We start from the raw sequence: 16,403 nt of genomic DNA, 5'->3' as shown, positions 1-16,403 counted from the left end.
CTGATTCGTCCTTCTCTGAGGGCGTCTTTGTCACTCTGGACTCGTCCTGAAAACTTTTCATCCTGAGACTCTGACACCTCAACACCTTCATGAACATCATACAGGATTAAACGTTTAACCACAGTTATCAGTTCACAGAGGATGTTGAGAGTTTTGGTGGATCTGTCAGGTTTGGTGGTGAACGTCCACTCCAGTGTGATGTTGTGGTTCTCCTCTGCCTGATAGCAGGTCTGTGTCACATTGACTACAAATGATCCTGTTGAGGAGACAGAGAGGGAAAGAGAGGAGCAGACACACTGAGAACTGGAACAAATCTGTTGTTGAGCTTTATTTGGAGTTCATAAAGTGAAGCTGTAAACTAACCAGAGACACATGAGGTGAGGATGATGAGCAGCAGGATCCTGCAGATCATCTTCTCCCTGTGAGAGGAGACAGAGGTGAAGAGTCATCAACACATGAGGTCAAAGGTCAGGCAGTGCAGCTAGAAGAAGGAAAATCTGACTTTATTCACTCATTTCAAGATCTGCAAACAAACACAAGGAGAAACTGCAGAAATATCAAAGCAGGCTTAAAATCATTTAGAAACAGTTTTGTAGTTACAGAGTTTGTCCACCAGGAGAAAAAAAACAATTTTTGTGTTCTTCTTATAAAAAATTAACCTCAAACTGATGCCTCATGCAAATATAGCACAGTGTTATATAAACCTCATTACTTTTATAGGAATGATCACAATATAAAGAAACTGTTTCTCCAAGCTGACAGTAAAATATAAAGCGTAACTCATAAAATCTGCCTCTGTGAGTTCTCACATTACAGTGAAATCAGAAATGACATCATCACTTGTTCAGCTTCATAAAAATGATGATGATGATGGATGAAATAGAGAGAGAGAGAAAAGAAGGAGAACAGTCTGTATTAGACTGTAACATCAGCTGGTAAAATAATAACATTATATCTAATGATAATGAGAGCAGAGATTTCACTTTAAACACTCTCAGAGACGTTTGACATGAAAAAACAGAGTTACAGATACAAATACATACACACTGCTGCTGTCTGCTCTTCTTTATACCCACATTCTGCACACACCAACAAACACGGACAGATTTCACTGACTGAGCTGGAAGGAGCAGAGTTACTTATAGTTACTAACCTCTGCTCCGCCTACCGCCCCTTCGTGCCTAGCACAAACCCCGCCCAATGATGAGGGGCAGGGAATAATCAAGCACAACCACGCCCATTGGACGAGGCGGGAGTGGTCTGTTCCCTCCAGTCTGTGAAATCTGTCCGTGGATGTTGTGTTCAGAATTTGTGTGGGAAGAAGAACAGACAGCAGCAGTATTTGATGTGTTCGTGTCTTACAGCAGGAACTGTTTACCTAACAACCATTTTCATATTTTCGCTTCAGCTTAGTTTTTGCTTCAAACTCGTTTCACGTATTAACATTTTTTTTATTTTTCCGGACTTAAAGAAAATGTTTGATTCCAGATGAATCGACTCTCGTGTTTCCTCCTCTTTACTCGGTGTGAATCAAAGCCGTTCATGTTTTACATGAACTTGTTTTTCTTGTGTTTCTGATCAGTCTTTAATTTCTAGCCAGCAGCTTCTTCCTCCTCTGAGTCTTTCTCACTGCTGCTGACAGTCACTTCGTTCTTCAGCTGATCATTAAATTATTAATGTGAACAACAGGGACAGCTCGCTGCTCGCTCTCTTTAAACTGGTGAGTTTGGCTCTTTCTATTTTTCATGTTCAGTCCTTTAAAACATCTTTAATGTTAAAATATAAAACTCAGCAGGATTTCATGTTAGAATTGTTTTCAACCCATCTACTTCCGCTTATCACTTTATTCCGGGTCTGGAGCCTGTCCCAGCTGTCTTTGGGCGGAAGGCAGGATACGTCCTGAGCTGGTCGGGACTTCTTAGTGATCCAGAGGAAGCCCATTAATTAAACTATTATTAAACCAGCTTTTATATTTTGACTCTGGTCCTTCGTCAGCTTTTGTTTGGACCAATCACAGCTGTGAAGTTTTGAAAATTTAAAGTGCGCATTGAGGAAACAGAAGAGCAGTTCAGTCCTTGAACCTTTCAAATAAATAAAATCTTTATTCAGAGTATCAACTCAGTGTTGCTGCTTCCTGTGGATATTTATTTAGGTCTTAGAGGGAAATCTGTTCCAACAGTCCTGAAATGTGTTTTTATCTCAACATTTAAGCATCCTTCTTTGTTTTTGTCACGAGTTCTGATGCAGTATTGAAACACATCATGTTATACGCTCTTACTTCGTGGATGGAAAAATGTTTGTTCAGTGAATGGTAAATGGTAAATGGCCTGTATTTATATAGCGCTTTTCTAGTCCCTAAGGACCCCAAAGCGCTTTACATATCCAGTCATCCACCCATTCACGCACACATTCACACACTGGTGAAGGCAAGCTACATTGTAGCCACAGCCACCCTGGGGCGCACTGACAGAGGCGAGGCTGCCGGACACTGGCGCCACCGGGCCCTCTGACCACCACCAGTAGGCAACGGGTGAAGTGTCTTGCCCAAGGACACAACGACCGAGACTGTCCAAGCCGGGGCTCGAACCGGCAACCTTCCGATTACAAGGCGAACGCCCAACTCTTGAGCCACGATCGCCCCTGGTGAAGCTGTTGCTGCTGTGATGCTCCTCCTCTATAACACTCATAAGTCAGCATATTACTGTGATATTTACACTGTTTGCACCAGTTCTGTTTATTTCCTGTATTTACCTCTGAATCTGTTCACACAGATGATTCCTATGATGAGAAGCTGTTATCAAATGATTTATATTCTCTATGAACTTTTCTGTGATAGAAAATGATTCAAACTAAACTCAATAAAACACTTTGTAACTCTGTAAACACAAATGTGACTCTATTATTTCCTAGAGTGTTAAAGTTGAATCAATCTTTATGTATTAATCTTTATATGCAGAAAATCAGAGTTTGTCCTGACTGTCTGAGCATGGAGGGATTGTGTTTTCCAGATGTGTTCCAGATGCTGCTGTTTGGTTCATATAGTTCTTTCCTTCCATGAATCCAACATGTGAATGTTTGAATGATGGAATCAGTCACTCAGTGAATGTTTTCAGTCCACTGGGACCTTGTTTGGTCTCCATGTAGAAGAGCTGAGGTTCCTGTGATGATCCTGTTCTGGAAGCAGAATAAAGTCCAGCAGGTAACCAGACAGCAGCTCATCTTTGTGTCCTTCACACTCAAAGTTCATGTCAAGTGAAAGCAAAGCATCACTTCCTGTAATTATAACTGAATGCATGTCATAGTTGTGAGACTAGTTGTTGTTTGTTGCTACAGTTAAATAGTCTAAAGTGTTTTTCTAACATTAAATCAGATGCATCACATGCTGTATTATACTGTAGTTTACTGATTCTTTGCATCAGCATTTTACTGGAATAACAATAAAATAAATCTAATCTAATCTGAACATCAGAAAAATTGCATGCACATTATACATGTTCAGTGTAATATAACGAACATCGTGCTGCTGTATTTATCAGTGACTTATCCTGACTCAGGTGATCAGGTGCAAGCACACTCTGGGTTTGTGGCATTTTTGTTTGTATTTGTAAGATTGTATATTTATTATGTATTTTTAAGAAATAAAACAATAAACAGTCATAAGAGAGACAACAGGCTCAGAGTCCTCTTGTCTCATTGGAGAGTTCTGTGATGTCACTTCCTCTCACTCTCCAGTTTAGGTAGCAGCTAACTGCTAACAAACCTACTGATCCAGTGCTTTGACAAATTTAGATTTCATCCACTTAAGTTGAGCAGAGAGGAGCTCACTGTGTGAAAAACAAACAGCATCGCTGCTCGGTGAATGAAACTCAGTGTGGAAAACAGTTTGCATTATCTGATCTTCCCACAGCAAAACGTCACTAATACCACAAAGATTATATGATGTTCAACACGCTCAGTCATTTGTATTTTTATCCTTAATGTTTGCCAGAAAGGAGGACAGCTCCAGTCATTTTCAGGATATATTTAGGACGACCATTACAGCAGGAAGAATACAAACAATAAACAACATAAAAGAATAATTTTCACAGTGGAAGAATCGTTTAAAAAGACGTCTCATGCTGTTTACAGTGTAAGCTTCAGTTTTCATGACCAACCAATGAAAAACAAACAAACAAAGAGAGCCTTGTACAAATTAACAAAGGTTTTTATTAAAAGAGCTCAGGACATGGCACCTGTGAGCTGTACAGGTATTTCTCTTTTTCATTTTCCCTCACTTATGGGTACAAACATGGTATAAACACACTATTTCTTAAGGCTTGTGCTGTGCAATAATGGTTTCCTGCCACATAAAGCAAAGTGTAGCATGGTGTGACATTGATAGAAATGCAGAATGACAAACTACAGCACAGGACATGCAGAGTGCAGCGATCAGCTCAGCACAAATTCTGTCTCATTTACTCAACCTGGCAGTCAGCTCAGGGCGTGCTCTTCCTATGTGAAAAGGGCTTTAAGAATAAGTCTGTGACATACATGATGTATAAATATATAATCACTGAAACCAGCTAACTAATACACAAACAGAGCTTCTTTTATGCCTTATTTGTAGGTGATCAGCACAGACAGGGACCTTTCCCATGTTAGGTGAATGTGCTGATCACCACACTCACAGGTCTTTTTCTAGCTCCATATTTTCATTCTTGGACTTCACTGCAGGAACTTGAGATGAGACTTTTTAACCCCACCTGCTTTTAACCCAGGTTCTTCTGATTGGCTTTGCTTCAGAAAAAGGATTTCACAGCAGCTGGGTAGACTTTTGTGCAGTCACAGCCGTGTGTTTGAGATGGCCAAGACTGAAAATAGATTATGTTGATTATTATTATATGTTATAGGTGATACTGTGCTGCTGTTCTGTGTCCACATTTCTGTATAGGCAGGTGTAACCCAGTGTTAAAAATGGGATTGAAAGTATAAATATTCATACTCTCACAATGGGAATAAATATTGATAAAAACAAAGTTAAAATATAATAAATACTGATAAAAAGCATGTAAACATAAGTTAATTAATATGTACATATGTATATGTAATATATAAATGGTGTGGGGGCAGGACTTAGTCCTGTAGAGTGTGTTTGTCAGATCCACTGAGCGACCAATCATTGGCCGGTCTGACCCTCCCCCAGTCTGCGCGCTGCTCAGACACCTGTGTGTGCCTTCGTGTGCCAGTGAGATACGCCAGAGACACAGACAGTGAAAGATCAGTTTACCCGTGCAGCGAAGAAGCTAGCTGGATAGTGAAAGTCCTTTTTTCGGCGAGAATAATAAGAGTGATACTGTATTCCAGAGGCCGTGAGCCAGCGTGAGCACTGTGAAGCCCCGTGTAGCATTTGTTGCTTCACATAGTCAGTTTTTTTCCCTTTGCTTATTTGGATTGGATTGGTTTTGAGGACCTGAGAAGAATCGAGGATCCCGTTTCCAGTACTGGATGGCGAGCCCAGCCCAAAGAGCCGGATGAACTGGTAGATTGTAACCCGACTGGTTACAAACACACTGAGTGACTATTGAACATTGAAAGACTGAAATTGACTTTAAAAAAGACACAAAAGACAATATATCCTTGAGTCGACCATTTGTGGGGTTTATTTTATTTTGTTTTCAAGAAGCGTGCTCTACTTTTGTTAAATGTGCACAACTTGCTAAACTTTAATAATTGCTAATAAATGCGATTGTGTTTTCTACACCTACTGTGTACAAGTACTCTGTTGTCATACACCCTTGGCTCCTACCAATCTAGAACCTGTCTGATCTGGTCCATATTTCCCTTCTGTCCTCGTACTGTGGTTAAAGGTAACTATACTGCCGTACTACATGCAAAGAAGGCAAGAAGTATCACTAACAGGTCTTACATGCCCATTACTAGTATTGCACCACCAGTGTTAATGGGCATGTAAGACCTGCTAGTGCTACTTCTTGCCTTCTTTGCCACTGGTAATTCATAGATTCATTACATAAGTCATCTTTTCAGGATTAATAAATGTGAAAATATATGTGTTTACATAAAGTAATTTTAAGTCACCTCTCACTTTAAGTATGCAAATGCAATAGTAGCATGAAACCCTGTGTGAGAGGGGAGGAGCATGGACAGAGAGGTTATGAGTCTCACGGTTTTCTGACCGTGTGCACAGGTAGTTCTGGATGACTGCTATTTTCTGGAACTTTCATGCTTATTTAGGAAGGAGTTCATTGCTACATCTTCAGTTTGTAATAAATAAACAGTCTTCAAATCATAATGCAACTGGAAGCATTTCTTTTGGAAACCAGGAACACGCGTCAGCCATAGACTCTCCTTTTTGAACTTGGTTTATTGGAAATTACCCCACATTACTGTTGTTCAATCTCACTGTACAAACACAGCAGCTTCATACTTTGCAGCCAGTAACAGACGAACACTCAGTTATTTTATTTATACAGCTGCTGCCTTTGAATCCACAAAGAAAACAGATTCAAATAAAATAGAAACAAACACACTATAACATAAACACACTGATAGAGTAAAATATTATAAACACTCAAATACTTACTCCTAATGTCTCCTCGTTTCAAATGGAAGCTTTCTCTTTGCTTCAAAGACTTGATTTATCGTTGTTGTGCATGATGACTCGCTCTTCTTACTGACTGAAACAAACTCTCTGCTTTAAGGTTCACATGTTCCTGTCAGTGATCAGGTGATCAGACAAATTCCAACATCCCTGTTTGATTTTCACTTCTCCTTCAAGTTACATCTGGATCAACTCAGACTAATAAAGTGTTTGTGGATCCAGAAACTGTTTAAACTGTTTAAAGAGCAGAATTGATCTTTAACTGTAAACTTAAAATCCTCAGAAATGAAACTTGAGGTGAAACTGTTTTATTTGAATCTTCATTAATCACACTCAGTGAGAACAGGAACATCATCTGGTGTCCTGATTGTTGAACTTGATCAGAGATGTTAAAGCAAACAGGTGTGAATCAGGTGCTGCTGTCAGGATGTCTGCAGTCTGAATCACTGTCAGTTATCTCTCACATTTCCTCGCTTTTAAATCCAGAGCCTTTCAGGGCCCCCCCTTTATGGAGGTTTTTACCCTAAACCTACCAACGGGATCATGGTGGGAGATTGTTTTTTCCTACTAATTGGGAGTCGCAAGTTTTTGATTATTTGTTGTTTTATGTTTAGTAATATTGTTTTTGTTTTTTGTTTTTTCAAATCTGAGGGGATGGTTACTGCACATTGTACAAGTCATGAGTGGTGTAGGTAAAATAAACATTATCTCAATCAATATCAACGGTCTGGGGAATCCGGTTAAAAGGAGTAGGTTGTTATCTAAATTGAAACGACACAAGGCGCAGATTATATTCATTCAAGAAACTCATATGTCAAAAGAAGAACATGAAAAATTTAAAAAGTTTGGCTATATAAATTCCTTTTACAGCTCATGTAAGAATAGCAGACGAAGAGGAGTTATAACTTTAATTTCTAATACGGTAAATTGTGAAATGTTAGAGGAAGTCTGTGACAAGGATGGTAGATATGTTGCTGTTAAAGGGAAGATTAATAATAATGTGGTATCTCTGATAAATGTGTCAGATCACAACGCCATACACTTGACTATTCACTTATATAATCAGAATAAGAAATCATTGTGGAAATTAAATACTGGTATTCTTAACAATGAATCTGTGGTACAAGAGATTAAAAAAGAATTACAAGTCTGTATTGCTGACAACAAGGATGAACAGATGGATCCAACAATAATTTGGGATTCTGTTAAATCAGTAATCCGAGGGTATCTGATGTCAAGGACTACCCATTTCAAAAAAATGAAAAAGCTCACACAATTCAAATTAGAACAACAATTAAGGGATTTAGAAAAAAAACAGCACACAGATTTGAGTGCCGACTTGGCTGAAAGCATTAAAGATGTAAGAAAACAACTAAGCGATCTGTCTATGGAGGAAATAGAAAAGAAACTGAGATTCACAAAACAAACATTTTATGAGTCTGGTTCCAAAGCAACCAAAGTACTGGCTAAACGGTTAAAATCAATACAAATAAGTAATGCAGTTAATAAGATTAGAGATCCAAACACCAAGGAACTATTATATGAACCAATACAGATAAAAAATGCCTTTCAAAAATATTATAAAACATTGTATAATCAACCCGACCAGAAAAACAGACAAGAAATTGAAGAGTACTTGGATCAGTTAGACCTTCCTTCTATTGGGACAACTTAAAATGAATTTTTAACTAAACCAATCACTAAGGAAGAACTGGATAAGGCAATAAGGAGATTGAAATCTAATAAAAGTCCAGGGAGTGATGGGTATCCCAATGAGTGGTATAAGACTTTTAAAGAGGTTTTGGCTCCTATTTTGATAGATTCTTTTAACTGGACATTAAAACACGCTAAAACTCCACCCTCTTGGAAAGAGGCGATTATATCAGTCTTACCAAAAGAAGGTAAAAACAAGGAAAACTGTGACTCTTATCGCCCAATCTCTATCTTAAATGTGGATTATAAATTATTTACATCCATAATCACAAGACGCTTAGAGCTGTTTCTCCCAGATCTGGTGGATGAAGACCAGACAGGGTTCATTAAGGGGCGACAGACACAAGATAATATACGACGCACATTGCATATAATTAATGAAGTTAATAAAGAGAAAATCCCAACAGCCTTAGTGAGCTTAGATGCTGAAAAGGCCTTTGATAGAGTCTCTTGGATATTTCTTTTTGCTGTTTTGAAGAGAATGGGCTTTAACAGTATCTTCATCGAGTGTATACAATCCTTGTACCACAGGCCATTGGCTAGAGTTAAAATAAATGGAGACCTGAGAGACAGTTTTGAGCTCTTCAGAGGAACCAGGCAGGGTTGCTGCCTGAGTCCAGCCCTTTTTGCTCTGTATATCGAGCCTTTGGCTCAGTATATACGGCAAAGTGCAGACTTAAAAGGGGTTTTAGTTTCTAAAATTGAACAACGAATAGGTCTCTTTGCAGATGATATAATTATATACCTACAGGATCCTGACACGACCTTTCCTCGGTTGATTAAAGCATTAAAATATTTTGGCAAAAATTCAGGATATAAACTAAATATCGTAAAGACTCAAGTACTCTGTCTGAATTATTTCCCCAAAGAATCAATTCAAAACGAATATAAACTAAAATGGGACTCAAATAAGATCAAATATTTAGGTGTCTATCTAACTAGCGAAATAAGTACACTATACGAGGCAAATTATGTAAAGATTAGTAATACAATCCAAAAAGATTTGATTAAATGGGTTCCGCTTGTCATGGATCTTAGCTCAAGAATAGAGGTAATAAAAATGAATGTGCTTCCCCGACTACTGTATCTATTCACTTCATTGCCAGTCCATATACCAGATGCACAATTTGGTAGATGGGATAAATTAGTTAGTAGATTTATTTGGAAAGGGACAAAGCCAAGAATAAGATTTAAAATACTCCAATTAAGAAAAGAAAAAGGAGGACTTGCCCTCCCGAATTTCAAGGAATATTTCTATGCAGCCCAGCTGAGATATAATGTTTACTGGTGTTCACCGGATTACACCTCAAAATGGAAGCATATGGAGATAAATTATTGCTTATCATATCATCCACAAGCAAGATTGGGAGAAGAAACTATCCAGTCTACGAACACAAATCTCATTACTGAATTCACTATTAAACTCTGGTGGATTATAGTGAAGAAATATAGAATTATAGAAGACTGTAAATTGCTGATTTGGCCTGCATATTCTCGAAAATTCCAAAGTGGACAATGGGATAGTACATTTTTAAGATGGGTCAATAAAGGAATTACAGCAATGTGCACATTAATAGACGGGACAACATTCAAATCCTTCAAGAATCTACAGAGACAATTTGGACTGGATAAATCAGATTTATTTAGGTATTTTCAATTAAGACATTTTTACAATACAGTAATTTCTCCAATTAGGAAGAAGTTCTTGAGAGAAGGAAGCCATATAATAGAAATAATAACAGGTGCATATAAAAATCCTCCATCAAGAATTTTATCGAAATTATATAATGGCCTGCAAAATTTGAATAGGAATGAAACATTATATATCAAACAAAAGTGGGAATCTGAATTACATCTTGAGTTGTCAGAGGATGACTGGCGATCCGTATGTCTCACACAGCATAATTCCACCAGCTCTAGACGATGGAGAGAATATGGCTGGAAAAATGAGAGGGTTAGGGGTACTGAGAGGACAGACGCACGCTCCACTTGACTGTCGCGTCTCTCACCCTCTCTGTTTTTCACACAATGATATTATCCTATATCCTCGCATGTGATTGGCCACAATATGGAGAGATTGGAGCATAGCTGAGCCACTGTGTGAGAGCTGAGCAGTGAAAGGAAACTAAGTGAGGAGCCGGCTCTCGCTCAGTGGGAGTCGACTCTTCTGATTCACTACAAAGCACTCTCTAAGCACGGCTCTTAGAGCTGATGCTTTTGCAGATGACACATTATCGAACGTTATGTTGTGTGTCATGGATACTGTTGACTCCAAATCTCCCGACCACTATGTCGAGCTGAGACAGCGAGACTGAGACAGCGAGACCAAGACAAGACCAAGACCACGTAAAAGTGGTCTCGAGACCAAGACCTGTCTAAAAATATCCAGCTCTCGTAAATATATGTATTTCATAAGGTGTTTTATAAAGTTGAGTATGTTTTTAGTTAAAATTAAAGTTAAAGAGCAACATTAAGATCATCAGTCCTCACCTGACAAGAAGCAGAAGAAGAGAAAATAGAGGATTTTCATTCTGACTTTAATCCTGATGCAGAAAAGTTGTTAAACTTCAGTTGTCGGACCATGACACACTGATACATCCAACCACTGCAGAGTCTCATAAAACTTCTGAAGATGGCAAACTCAACATGAACAATTTATAAAAGACTCCACAAAGCTGGGTGGGACAGGCCTTGAGGACACAGCACTCATCTGGTCTGGTCCAGCAGACGTGCTTGACTGGAGTCTTCTCCTTTGTCTTTGAATCTGGTCACGAGTGGAAGTGAATGATGGAGGAGAGGCAGCAATGGTGCAATGTGGAGAGGGAGGGAGAGAGAGTGGCATGGTTGTGGATTGCAGGCTGGCTACAGGTAAGTCAGCAGGGGGCTGAGCATTCACTGCAGTGTCGAATCTGTTGAAAACACATTCAAGTATCTGGCTCTGTCCTCACTGCCTCCAGCTCCTCTGTGTTTGGATGGCTTGAATCCAGTGGTTGTCTTCATGCCACAACTGTCTCATGCTGATCTTGGCCTTCAGTAACACCTGAACCGTTCTAGCCTCCTCTCTATCGCCCGCTCTGAACGCCCTCTTCTTGTTATTGAGGAGAGCTTTGATGTCCTTAGTCACCCACGGCTTGTTATTTGGGTAACAAATAATGTCCGTGCTGGGACAATGGAGCTGGTGCAGAAGGTTATGTAGTGAGTGACACACTCAGTAAGCCCACTGGTGTCCTCACCGTGAGGCCCACAGAGTGTCTCCCAGTCTGTCACCTCAAAACAACCCTGTAGTCCCACTAAAGCCTCCTCCGACCACCTACTACTATACTTCTAGTGGTCACAGCTTCCCTCTTCACAATAGGCACATAGCAGGGGGTGAAACAGGGGTTTATATAAAAGCTAAAATACTAAAACTACAACCTTTAATATAAAGCTGCTGCTGAGCAAACATGGCTTATACTCCTACTCTTTCTGTTAACTAGACATAAAAACACTTGAGGTCACCCTCTGATGTATTTACCACCCCGTCGTAGATCAATCACAGTGTCCTGAACTCTCATTGGTAGACGCTTGAATTGTTGTCGTGAAGTTCAGCCTGGATATCTTAAAAAGAAGGAAACTGAACTTCTTTTCAGGCACTTAGACTAACATGACCTGGACCCTTTTAGCGCCCTCTGTAGTTGAACTGTGGAAGTGAAACAGAGCCACAGCCTGCACACACACAGTTTAAATAACTGTAGATTACAATATGATGAGAAATGAGGGCTGAAATGTGAGGAGGTTTCAGACTGTGCAGACTTATGGACGTATCATAGATTTGTATTAAATGTGGTTTATGAAAAGTTCATTACTGCTTTGTAGATTTGCCCTCATTAACATACTGTCTGACCTGCTGACTTACACAGGTCAGCTTCACTGTTTGATTCTGATAGCTGAGCTGACACAGGCTCTGTGATCTGCTGTAGTTTGTTAGAAATACTTTGACTCACAGAAAAAGCTGCTCAGCTCTTGTTCTGGACACATTTGGGAGAGAACCTGCCTCTGTGTGTAACAGCGCCCCCTGCTGCTCTTGATGATAAATGTGCAGATGCTGATTCTTGCTGTGACTGTTGATCCAACTGGAAGTTCTGTGGTTACAGGTCCAGCTTCCTCCTGTGAAACCTGTACTAGTGAGCTGCTGTTACAGACCACCAAGTTCTAATATCCAGTATCTCCAGGTCACAAAGCTGCAGTCAGTCACTGGAGACCTTAATATTGACGGGTTCTCACATACCAGTATTTAGCCACGTCCCTGCTCAAGATGATTTTGTGTGATCAAAACGACCGTAATAACAGAAAAATACTTTTAAAGAAGGATCAGAGTTTCTTTTTATTCCTGTCAAACATTTATCACATTTTTGTGGAGATGAATGTGTTTGAAAAACCTTTAATTTGTTTACTGACTCATATACCAACTACTACACCTGCTGCACCCTCTCACCTCTGATGGTGTTTGAGGGAGAGAAACAACTGAAATGAACATAAACTTAAATGCAACATAAGCATCATGTCAGTGGCTGCCTTATCTGTATGTTTAGGATCATTATCCTCCTGCATTGACTGAAACTGAAGGACTGTTTGTTAACTTCAGTGAGAACTCTGACATTTCTAAACTGAAGTTTATTTATATAGAAGAAAGTGTTAACAAGCTTAAAAGTTGATGTGAGCAGTAAATAAAAAGGGTTAAACACACAGTATCGCTCTCAAACTGCTCCTCTTCCTGGAGTGAAGCACAGCCTGATAACCTCCCTCTTCTTCCTGCTCTTAAACACAGCACCTCCTCTCTGTCCACGTGTTTCCTCGTTCCCTCCCCTTCAGATCTGCACTTTGAAGATGGGTGTAACCAACATGTGGTGACATGTAAGAGCTGAAAGGCTCCATTCACTGCAGAAACATGTTGTTGAGATCAGAGCTCAGACTAGTTTCAGTTATAAGGAAGAGAAACTCACACAGTCACTGACACTGAGAGGAGAAATGGCGCAGAAAGGAGTTCAGCTGGACCGAGAAACCTTCTCTTGTTCCATCTGTTTGGATCTACTGAAGGATCCGGTGACTACAACCTGTGGACACAGCTACTGCAGGAACTGTATTAAAAGTTTCTGGGATGAAGAGGACAGGAAGGGAATCCACAGCTGCCCTCAGTGCAGGAAGACTTTCATACCGAGGCCTGTCCTGGAGAAAAACACCATGTTAGCAGCTTTAGTGGAGCAGCTGAAGAAGACTGGACTCCAAGCTGCTCCAGCTGATCACTGCTATGCTGGACCTGAAGATGTGGCCTGTGATGTCTGCACTGGGAGGAAGCTGAAAGCCATCAAGTCCTGTTTAGTCTGTCTGGCCTCTTACTGTGAGAAACATCTCCAACCTCACTATGAATCTCAAACTTTTAAAAAGCATACGCTGGTTAAAACTTCTGTGAAGCTCCAGGAGAACATCTGCTCTCGTCATGATGAGGTGATGAAGATTTTCTGTCGTACTGATCAGCAGAGTATCTGTTATCTCTGCACAATGGATGAACATAAAGGCCATGAAACAGTCCCAGCTGCAGCAGAAAGGACTGAGAAGCAGAAGGAGCTCGAGGTGAGACGACTAAACATCCAGCAGAGAATCCAGGAGCGAGAGAAAGATGTGAAGCTGCTTCAACAGGAGGTGGAGGCCATCAATGGCTCTGCTGATAAAGCAGTGGAGGACAGTGAGAAGATGTTCACTGAGCTGATCCGTCTCCTCCAGAAAAGAAGCTCTGATGTGAAGCAGCAGGTCAGATCCCAGCAGGAAACTGAAGTGAGTCGAGTCAAAGAGCTTCAGGAGAAGCTGGAGCAGGAGATCGCTGAGCTGAAGAGGAAAGACGGCGAGCTGGAGCAGCTCTCACACACAGAGGATCACAACCAGTTTCTACACAACTACCCCTCACTGTCAGCACTCAGTGAGTCTACACACTCATCCAGCATCAATATTCGTCCTCTGAGCTACTTTGAGGATGTGACAGCAGCTGTGTCAGAGACCAGAGATAAACTACAGGACATTCTGAGAGAGGAATGGACAAACATCTCACTGACAGTCACTGAAGTGGATGTTTTACTGTCACCACCAGAGCCAAAGACCAGAGCTGGATTCTTAAAATATTCACATGAAATCACACTGGATCCAAACACAGCACACACACATCTGTTATTATCTGAGGGGAACAGAAAAGTAACATTTATGAAACAAAAACAGTCTTATTCTGATCATCCAGACAGATTCACTGTATGGTGTCAGGTCCTGAGTAGAGAGAGTCTGACTGGACGTTGTTACTGGGAGGTGGAGTGGAGAGGTGGAGGAGTTCGTGTAGCAGTCGCATACAAGAATATCAGCAGAGCAGGGACGGGCAATGAATGTTTATTTGGAAACAATAACAAATCTTGGGCATTAGATTGTGACATGAACAGTTATATATTTCTGCACAACAAAGTCCAAACTGTCCTCTCAGGTCCTCGGTCCTCCAGAGTAGGAGTGTACCTGGATCACAGAGCAGGTATTCTGTCTTTCTACAGCGTCTCTGAAACCATGACTCTCCTCCACAGAGTCCAGACCACATTCACTCAGCCGCTCTATGCTGGACTTTTTCTTGGGTTGTTTAATGGAGCCACTGCAGAGTTGATTAAAGTCAAATAGAGAAGACAGGTTCATGTTGATCCCTGACCATTATATGTACTTGTGTAGTTTCTAAATGAGGCTTTAAATTTTAGAAGCTGAGAAGTTCAGTGGTCCATTGATGTGTGAAAATAATATTGCACTGATTCAAACTGTACTTACATTTATATACCTTACATCAATATAAATCTGAATTTGTTCTTATGGCTGATAATCATGTGAGTTTAAATGATACTACTCTTCATATTCAGCATGTTTGAAATCTGTCATCAGTCTGGTTAGTGGTTTTATTCTGTAGTTGCTGTAGTGGGTTGTCAAATGCAACAATATATTGGAGCTGCAGTGATTCATCAGTTAGTCAATGATTAGAGAATTGATTGTTTTATCATTATTTTAGTCACATTTAAAGCTGGTTCCAGTTTCTGAAATGTGAAGATTGTTGATTTTCTTGATCATATATGACTGTAAATTTAATGTGTTTGAGGTTTGAACCCTTAAAATGTAATAAAAAATTTAATCTTTGAGGTTTTTTATATTGTTATTATTGTATCTAGAGTGATGACATTTAATGTCATTTTTCAGATACAGAGACACGTGAAGAAACCAAATCACACAATAATGAAGTGAACACATTTATAGTCAGTGTTCAAGATGATGGATAGAAATGAAAATCATGGAGCATTTATGCATTTTTACGTCTGTGTCACAGAAACTGTTCAGCTATTCTCTGTTTATTAGTCTGTTTATCAGGAACCTCTGTTGATTTTATATGTAAAGGATTTTTCTTCTATCATTGAACCTTTTAAGGGTTTTCTCTTAGTAGTTTTGGGGAGTTTTTAATTAGATTTACAGCTTCAGAATAACTTTGTGATGTCAGATTAGAAAGTCTGTGTCCAACCCTGGTGTTTGATCAGATGTTTGATCCCTGCAGGGTTGGAGTTTTTTCTATGAATGTTGAATTTGTTGTATTTGATTTGAGTTAGATTTTTACTGATGGATGATTCGTTGTAAAAAGTGGATCTACCAACAGTTTATTTCTTTGTTATTGTGATTAAAATGTCAAACAAATATATTTTCCACTTTTTGTGTGACAGAGGCAGGAATTTCTCTGTCCTGCATGTGGAGAAATCTGCTGTTAAATCAGAACATTAACAGGTTTCAGGTTTTGTTCAAACACATATTACTGTGTATCATGTGTCAGCAGGCATGTGTTAACAGGGACTATAAGACACTTTAGTGGCTTTAATGCATATTTATATGTTTAACACAGTCAGGTGCACAGGTTCTTTAGACTAAAAAGAGGGAGGAGATGTGCTTCCAAGATTTATTATCCAGACAGGGAAAGCAACTTCACATTCAACCATACAGGGAGGAGGAGTTCAGGACTGAGGCTTACCAGCAGGTGAAAATGGTCGACACAAGGGGAAGG

The 16,403-nt window shown here is 39.8% G+C and overlaps 1 protein-coding gene across 1 annotated transcript; it reads left to right on the top strand.

Annotated features, from left to right (window-relative positions):
- Nucleotides 1–13,303: 13,303 nt before the first annotated feature.
- Nucleotides 13,304–15,496, top strand: LOC147334946 (tripartite motif-containing protein 16-like). Its single transcript, XM_086286876.1, has one exon. The coding sequence runs from the start codon at nt 13,319–13,321 to the stop codon at nt 14,993–14,995; it is 1,677 nt and encodes a 558-aa protein (XP_086143002.1). The 5' UTR covers nt 13,304–13,318; the 3' UTR covers nt 14,996–15,496.
- The last annotated feature ends 907 nt before the right edge of the window (nt 15,497–16,403 follow it).

Source organism: Aulonocara sp. 'chitande type north' Nkhata Bay, linkage group LG3 (genome assembly GCF_057382095.1).
Source record: "Aulonocara sp. 'chitande type north' Nkhata Bay isolate Kocher_YH1m ecotype deep benthic linkage group LG3, A_spYH_male_GT1.1, whole genome shotgun sequence".
Classification (NCBI taxonomy): Eukaryota; Metazoa; Chordata; class Actinopteri; order Cichliformes; family Cichlidae; genus Aulonocara; species Aulonocara sp. 'chitande type north' Nkhata Bay.
Note: the sequence above shows the minus strand (reverse complement) of the source record. Positions and strands in the feature narration are given on the sequence as shown.

What these genes read in the sequence shown, in the direction of transcription:
- LOC147334946 (XM_086286876.1), top strand. Translation starts at nt 13,319, where the DNA reads ATGGCGCAGAAAGGAGTTCAGCTGGACCGAGAAACCTTCTCTTGTTCC.